At 32.5% G+C, this 8,925-nt stretch overlaps 1 protein-coding gene across 1 annotated transcript; it reads left to right on the top strand.

Annotated features, from left to right (window-relative positions):
- Positions 1 to 1,484: 1,484 nt before the first annotated feature.
- On the top strand, positions 1,485 to 2,330 carry LOC112524480 (peptidyl-prolyl cis-trans isomerase 1-like). Its single transcript, XM_025134315.1, has one exon. It carries the CDS (start codon positions 1,529 to 1,531, stop codon positions 2,045 to 2,047), a length of 519 nt encoding a protein of 172 aa, XP_024990083.1. The 5' UTR covers positions 1,485 to 1,528; the 3' UTR covers positions 2,048 to 2,330.
- Positions 2,331 to 8,925: the final 6,595 nt, after the last annotated feature.

Here is an 8,925-nt window from a genome sequence, read left to right as displayed (position 1 = left end):
AAGATTACAAGTAATTATGCATAAGTACAACTTATTAAAGCTCGATGTTTGAATTCGTATAAATAACTGCGGATAAACATAATCAAATAGATGATGAATATCTCATTTTGAAATATAAAAAATCTAAAATATAATTAGAATAATTATCGAGTTCCAACAAAATAAATAATTATTATCTTTATAAAAAATTATATTATTAAACCAAATATAAATTACATTGTTATTGTATATAAATTAAATTATAAAAAAATTGGATTTAAAAATTACACAAAAAAAGAAATTTCAAATAGTTAATTCGATACTAATATCGATATATTTTTGTCAAATTTTTATGATATCTTCAAACATATATTTTATTCAAAAATAAAAGCATCATCGTTTTCTCAAAATCACATAAAGTCATATTATAACATCGACTGAGATAAAAAATAAAATAAAATATTAAAAACACGATGTATCTCGCTGCATTGCGCGAGTACGCTTCTAGTATTATATAATACAATTAAAATAAACAACTAATTAAATATGTTAATATTTATTAATGTTCTATTTATAAAATAAAAATTTGAATATTGTTTTATTTGGTAAATAACAAGTGATTTAAATATAATTAATAATCTAATAAAAAATTATTTAAATATATTGAAGGTATCGTTGATAAAAAAAATCCTAATTTATATAAAATTTTATTAAACCAACTTATTAATAGAAAATTTATTTAAGCATGCTTTTTGGAAAGATAAATTGTATGAAAAAATAACGTACTTTAACTTGATTCATATTTTGGATGACGTACTTTCAAAACTTATATTTTAATACCTAAGACGTAAAATTTTAAACATTTAAGTACTCATGTAAACGGTTGAAACATTAAATCTTTCATATAATAAACCACAATACACAAAAACTAATTTTAGAGTAAGATATTCGTGTCAGCAAATGATACTGAGTTGGATATCACATCACTCGTCATATCAACCGGTTACTCGAGTACTTAAATGTTTAAAACTTTACATCTTAGATACCAAAATGAAGATTCTAAAAATACATTACACAAAATAAAAATTAAATTAAAATACGTTACTTTTTTATGCAATTTGTTTTTTCTTAAATATATTTTAATTTACTTTACCGTGTTATATGGATCAAATAAATATTTAATTCATTGATCCACAATTTTCTTTGATAAAAAATATAATGAAATATTAAAATGGAATTGATTCCGTATTTATTATGTATATTTATATGTTTTATTTTAATAAAAATATCAGGAATATTTTAAAAAAGCATATACCACGTGATTCGTTCGTGACACATAACCCTACATCAAACCGTGGTTAAATTGACCTAACTGTAGTAACACCCACAACACCGTAAGATGGCAACACGTGTCATTTTCTACGGCTATGATAAGTCTCTTGTAGATAATTGATCGTCACCAACCGCTATATAAACCACGACGACCCGTTCAATTCCTTAAACCTAAGTCTTTTTTCAACCAGTGTGCTGTGAAAATTGTTATTCAGAAATGGGAAACCCTACTGTTTTCTTCGACATGACCGTCGGCGGTGCAAAGGTCGGGAAGATCGTGATGGAGCTGTACGCTGACACCACTCCGAGAACCGCCGAGAACTTCCGTGCTCTTTGCACCGGCGAGAAGGGAGTAGGTAGTTCCGGCAAGCCGTTGCATTTCAAGGGATCATCCTTCCATCGTGTGATCCCGAATTTCATGTGCCAGGGAGGAGATTTCACCAGAGGAAATGGAACCGGTGGTGAATCGATCTACGGCAGCAAGTTTAAAGATGAGAATTTCATTAAGAAGCACACCGGTCCTGGAATCCTGTCCATGGCTAACGCCGGTCCAAACACCAACGGCTCGCAGTTTTTCATTTGCACTGCCAAGACCGAGTGGCTCGACGGCAAGCACGTCGTGTTCGGGAAGGTTATTGAAGGTATGGACGTCGTTAAGACGATCGAGAAGGTCGGATCTGGCAGCGGAACCACCTCGAAGCCTGTAGTTATTTGCGATTGCGGTCAACTGTCTTAGATCTATATCCTGATCTTCGAATTTTAGCTTACAGTTCTCCTTTAATCGTGTTGCTCGCCGGTCTACTAGAGCTTTTTTACTGATTGTGTGTGGTTTCAACTGTATTTAGTTGATTTCATCAGAGACTTTTGTTGATGAAATTAACTACCAAGCTATCCGTATGAAATAAGATTAGATTTAGTGGTCTCAACTTCAAATAACCTCGTAATTTCTTCATTCTTCTCTGAGTTCTGCTCTTATTTAGATTGTCGATCGAAATAGACTCCATTTTCCTTGTTTTAGATATCCGATCTTAATTGGATATTTGATTTGGTTTGTTTGTTATAGAAAAATATCGGTAGTTTGGATGTGGCGAAAAAGTCACGGGTATAGGGTTAGCCTTTTGGCATGTGCTTGGTGACCTTTGTCTGCTTGCTTCTAGATCTTTCCGCTTGCTATGCGTTATCCACTTGACTTGTACGGTACAATCAATTATTGCATAGATGCCGACTAGTATATTATTCTCGGGTAATTGTTTATCAGGTAATTTTTGTCACCGATGAACATGGTAAATGTTGAAAATCTTACTCGCTAAGCAGATGTGTTCATGGGTTGGGTTGATCGGGTCGAAGACATTTGAACAACCCAATCTAATGTTTGTGGTTTGAAAAATCTTAATCCAACCCGAACCAAAGTGCAACTCAATGATCGGATTGGTGGGGTTGGTACTTTAGTACATTAAAATACTCTTCTAACCTAGAATATGTTATTTCTCTCCTCATAATTTCTTTTTTATCATCAACTATTTGATACAACTTATTTATATTCTTACATATATCACTTTTACTGGATATGAAGAGCATATGTTCATAGTTATTGAGTATATATACGAATGAGGAATAAATTTAAAATATGTATATATGAGGAGCATACATGATACTATAATTGTCTAATGTATATATTAATTGAAATTTAACAATCATATTAAATCCAAGAAATAAAAGAATTTCATATTGATCGGGTTGGGTTGAGTTTAAATAATTGTAACTCAATATCAACCCAATACTTATAGCTTGACAATTTTACAACTCAATTAGACATCGGGTTGTTTCGGGTTGAGTTATTTCGTGTTGGGTTGGGTTGGTCGGGTTTTTGAGCACCCTTATCGGTAAGAGCGATGATGAGGATGCGAAATTTTACCTGGTAAGTGATGGTGACGAGTCTTACCCGAGTAAGCGTTTACGGGGTAATTTGTTGCATATAATACCATTTTAATCTACTACAATCTTACCTGGTAAAATAGATTATAATGTTGATTCCTACTGGTAAACGCTTACCGGGTAAGTATTTGAGTAAACAACCTCTAAACTAGTAGGAGGTTATTTGAGCTCGGTTTGAAAAATACCGGATTCAAGCTTTACTTGAGCTTGAACGACTTTTTTTTATATCTTTGTAGGGCTTGAGCTTTAATTTTTTTTTTAAGTTATCAAGCTTGATGTTTGTTTATGAGCGTGAACTTGATCAATTAACTTGTTATTGGCTCGAGGTTGACGACTTTATTGTATGATTTACAAACATGTTTGGCTCGAAATAGCGTATGCTCGAATGGTTTGACTCTACTCGGAAAATTGATCAATTTTTTTTAAATGAGCCGAATTGAACGTTGGTGTTGTGAAACTCGGCTTGTTAAATATAAAGGAGTTCTAATTTATACTTGACATAGTTCGAGAATTATCGAGCTCGAGTAGCTCATTAAAAGAACTTGTTTAAATCTATAGACTAAGGGTGCTCATGGGTTGGGTTGATCGGATTGAAGACATTTAAACAACCCAACCCAATGCTTGCGGTTTGAAAAATCTTAACCTAACCCAAACCAAAGTGCAACCCAACCCAACCCATACGGGTTGGTTACTTTGATACATTAAAATAATTTTCTAACCTTAAATATGTTATTCTCTACTCATAATTTCTTTTTCATCATCACCTATTTGATACAACTTATCCATACTTTTTACGTATATCACATTCAGTTAATTTTCTCAATTTACATATATATGTTCACAGTTACCGAACATATATACGAATTAGTTATATAGAGATGTGAATATGAAGAACATACATTCTAGTGTAATTGTCTAATGTATATGTTAATAAAAATTCAATAATCATATTAAATCCAAGAAATAAAAAGATATCGGGTTTATCGAGTTGGGTTCAAATAACAGTAATTCAATACCTACGGTTTGACAATTTTACAACTCGATTAGACATCAAATTGCTTCAAGTTGAGTTATTTCGTGTTTGGTTGGGTTGGGTTGATCGGATTGATGAAGTTGGTCGGGTTTTTGAACACCCCTACTGTAGACCATACTTAGAGCTATACTAAACTGAAAAGAGACGGATTTTAGCATTTCTTTTGCTTCAACAATTATGTTATCTTGTATGTTTTAAGATAAAGGAAACAGTATTAGAAATTACACTTCTCGTCCCTATGGTTTACTAAAAATTGCAATTTTCATCCTTATGGTTTAGAAATTGTGGTTTCATCTTTATAGTATGTAAACAATTGTAATTTTCATCCTTATGATTTATAATTTATTATTGTTTCAGTCATTGTGATTTATAATTTTTTACTATTTTGATCCCTTGTACTTAAAAAGTTAAGAATTAGTTTAGGAACGAAAATAACAATAAATTACAAACCGTAGGTGTGAAAACTGTAACTTTTAAACCATATGGATGAAAATCGAAATTTTTAACAACCTATAGGGATAAAAAATGTAATTTACTCTTATTATTTTGATATTTCCCGCCGATAGTAATATTTTATTAGATGAATTAATACAACAGCTGAACGGTTTAGTAGAAACCGCGAATGTAAGAAAAACATAGAAGTCGAGCATAAAGGATTTACTATTAGAGAGCTCGGTTGTGAAAGGAAACGATTAGAGTTTCCCCGATTACGCAAGATATCGACGACATTTACGTTTCGAATATCGAGCTGCATTCGAGCTCGCATATAAGTTCAATGATTCTAGCACATTTCAGCCCAGTTTTGCATCTCACGCACATATGGAAACAGACTGTCCTCCGACAAGTCTAATTTACATCAACTATGAAATCACTTATAAACCCGTATTGGTTTCATTTTTCCACCAATGTGGGACAAGCCCACTTCCATTTCTCGCATTCCAACATCTATCCTCTGCCGACTACTTTGACAACTAATTTCTCATTCATATCAACTCCATTTTATACATGCAATATGTCGAGTCGAATCGAAGCTTTGACCAAGGACTACGTAAACCCATTAATATCTATCTATCCCGATCATGGTTCAAGTATATTTTGGGTCAAAATCAGGTATAAACCCAATATTTCCAACAGTTCTTTTTGCTTGTTTCTATTTTTTTGTCAGATGTTTCTTACTGTTTCCAAAATATACGGTTACAAGTGCATATGGGTTGTGTACGTATGCGGGTTTCTCTAGATGCTTAATGTCTTCAGACAGAAAGTATGCGGAATAAGTCACTCATAAAGTCGATCCAACTTTTAGCCCTATTTGAGAATTTACGAATCAAACGGTCTCTTTTATAAACAATTCCAAACAAGAACGTTGATTTTATGCAAGAGAACAAAAGGAATAAATGTGTCTTTACTAAAAGCGACTTTAAAAAAATACTCATTTCAACGAAATAAAAGCGACTTCTTTTTTATAAATGGGATTTTAGCATTAATTATATTATTAAATTATTTAATATATTTAATATCTCAAGAAACTTAGGGCCCGTTTATCAAACACTTACCTAGGTAAGTGCTTACCAAGTCACATTACCTTAACGGATGAATATGACAAGGATCAAGAATCTTACCGGTAAGTGAGAATGATGACTCTTACCACGGTCAACACTTAATTACCGGTAAATTGTAGCATATAATGCCATTTTGGTGGACTAAAAATCTTGTCTGACAAGTAAATGATAGTGTTGAATTTTACCAATAAGCACTTACCAGGTAAGTATTTGGAAAACGGCCTCTTAATTCATATTTTGGAAAACGACCTCTTAATTCATATTTTTCTTTAATATTTTTATTATTAATTATTTAAAAAATAATTTTTGTAACTCTTCGTCATCTTCTATGCATCGTCGACCACCACCGTCACTATCTATTTAGCCACCGACCGTCACTATCTATTTAGCCACCGACCGTCACCACCCTCAGCTTATTGGCCGACAACCACGACCCACCACCACAATTCCGAACACTATAAAGATTAACAGCATAAAAAATAGCAAAACCACCAACCATCCAACAAAATCATTCGAATTATTTAAAAAATAAATTCAACGGTTGATTTTAGAGAGTTATTTTAATTTGAAGATTTCCAACATCTCTCTCTTATTAGGGAAGGTAGTTTGATCCATCCCAAATGTCTACCCGATTTCCCAACCTGCTACGAACGAGATCCCCCCCCCCCATAACCGGGTCTCGTGTCCAGGGACAGGGAAATACTATTTTCACTCATCGGAATTGGGACGAGAACAAGGGTAGTGCCTGATTGGTTTGAACTTGGCTCCAAAGGTCAAAAGTATTAGAAGGTCTCAGGTTCAAATCCAAGGAGGAATAAAAATCCCCTTGTGGCCACGGAGGTTCAAATGCGGTGACTCCGAGTTATCTGGAAAACAGGTGGTCGTCCTGGGATTAGTCGGCTCGCATAGCGGTTGGATATCCAGGTTAATAAAAAAAAATGGGGACGAGAACAATATATGTGTGTTTTTTGCATCAACTCAAACCACTGATTTTGCTTCATAAGTTATGCACAACGTTGGTCACTGATTTTGCTTCATAAGTTATGCACAACCTTGGTCACTGATCTCTTTCTAATCATTTTCGTTGGTTTGCTTATCAATTTAGGGACCATTCAGTAGATGTTGTCTTGTTGAATGATTTGGTGTAGAATGAATTACAAGCTCTGCACTATTTAGTGCAGAATGAGAAACAATTGTTTATCAGATATCTTAAATGATATAAAATTGTCATTTTAACCCATTAGGAAATTGTTTGATAAGTATTCTAACTTTGCAAAATTATTTACAGAAAAAGATAAGAGTAAGTTACATTCTTGGTCCTCTATGGTTTATGTGTTTTAAGACTCTGGATTCCTATTTTAAAATATCTATGGATTGCATATTTGTGGTTTGCATTTTATAAAGTATTGGGTCCCTAAATCTAACTCCATCCAAAAACTTGCAGTTAACTCAATTAATTTAGAAGGGTATTTTTGTCATTTAATTTATTATTTTATTTTCTATTAAAACGGCAGGACCAACATGTAATTTTCATGAGATTGGAGATGCAGTGCAGGGGACGAAGGTGAGCACGACAGTGCAGGGGACGAAGATGAGATGGTCGTAGATAGTTGTGGTGGTGGGAGCCGGAGATGGCTATCTCGGTAGAGCCGGCAATGGTTGCCGGAGAGGATGAGGACTGACCTTGTTGCATCTCATACATATATGTTTGTGTGTGTGTGTATATATATATATATATATATATTAATAAATATAAATACTAAATTGCATGTGTTGGTCCCTATGGTTTTAATAAATAAAAAAAACAAATTAAATGACTAAATACCCATTTGATTTAACTCATCTAACGATATTTTTTGGATGAAGTTAGATTTTGAGACCCAAACGTTATAAAAAGCAAACCAGGTATGCAATCCATAGATATTTTAAAATAGGGACCCAGAGTGTTAAAACACATAAACCACAAGAACCAAGAATATAATTTACTCAAAAAAAAATATAAATGACCATATATCATATTACAAATATAAATTACAAAAATATCATATCATATTAATATGAGACACATATTTCATGAAAATTACATATAGAGAGAGGGATCAGATGCAAATCTTTTACAGACTAAATTCGACCAGTCACATTTTTTTTTCATTTTTTTCTATATTGAAGGGTTATATTGTCTTTTTCACGTTTTGATTTATTTATAGTGATTATCTTTAATTAATCCACCAGAGTTTTTGGGATATTGATTATCTGTTATGGTAACCGTATTAATATACAATTTAGTAATTGTTTTTTATATCTTATTTTCGTCAAGATTGAAATTAAGATTGCAGACAATTTATATATAGTTTTTTTTTAAATTTTCATTTTTGTATATGGGACAATGATTTGCATAAGAGGAAAGATGAGCTTTTTTTTGAAGTACATAATATTTGTATACCGCAAATGCAATAAATAAACTCATATACCCTCATTACCTTTGGTGAGGTTTGAACCTTTGACCTTTTAGAGGCCAATGACTACGACACCGTTAAACCAAAGACCCTAGTACATGAATTTTCCTAAAACTAGATACATATCATTATATTCTTGCATAATATAGATATAGGATAAAGAATCAAGTGTATAATATATTATTGACTTGATTACATTTTTCATCCCAATGGTTTAGAGGCTTTTGGGTCAGTTTTCCATTTAGTTTATATGGATAAAGTTGTATCTATAGATTAATATGTTTGTATATATTGAAAACCGAAGTTCGAATCATGTTAGTGTCATTTTCTTAGTCAAACGGTGTCACTGTTTGAAAAAAAAATTCATGTAACTTTTTTCTTATGGTCAAATGGTACCACCGTTTAAAAAAATTTCTGGTTCCGTCCCTACCAAACCATATCATATATATTACATATATATAACAACTTTATAACTGCTTTAAATTATACAACCGATGCAACTTACTTATCCATCATCCATTTTTTTTAATTAATGGTAACCAATCAAATGGTAACCGTTGATGATCAAATGAACGCTTCTAATTTGGTTGTAAGGGTTATAGTAATGTAAAGGGGGCATAATAAACCCCCC

Source organism: Cynara cardunculus, assembly GCF_001531365.2.
Source record: "Cynara cardunculus var. scolymus isolate 2C chromosome LG 13, CcrdV1, whole genome shotgun sequence".
Classification (NCBI taxonomy): domain Eukaryota; kingdom Viridiplantae; phylum Streptophyta; class Magnoliopsida; order Asterales; family Asteraceae; genus Cynara; species Cynara cardunculus.
The sequence above is the reverse complement of the archived record's forward strand: the minus strand, read 5'-3'. Positions and strand labels throughout refer to the sequence as shown.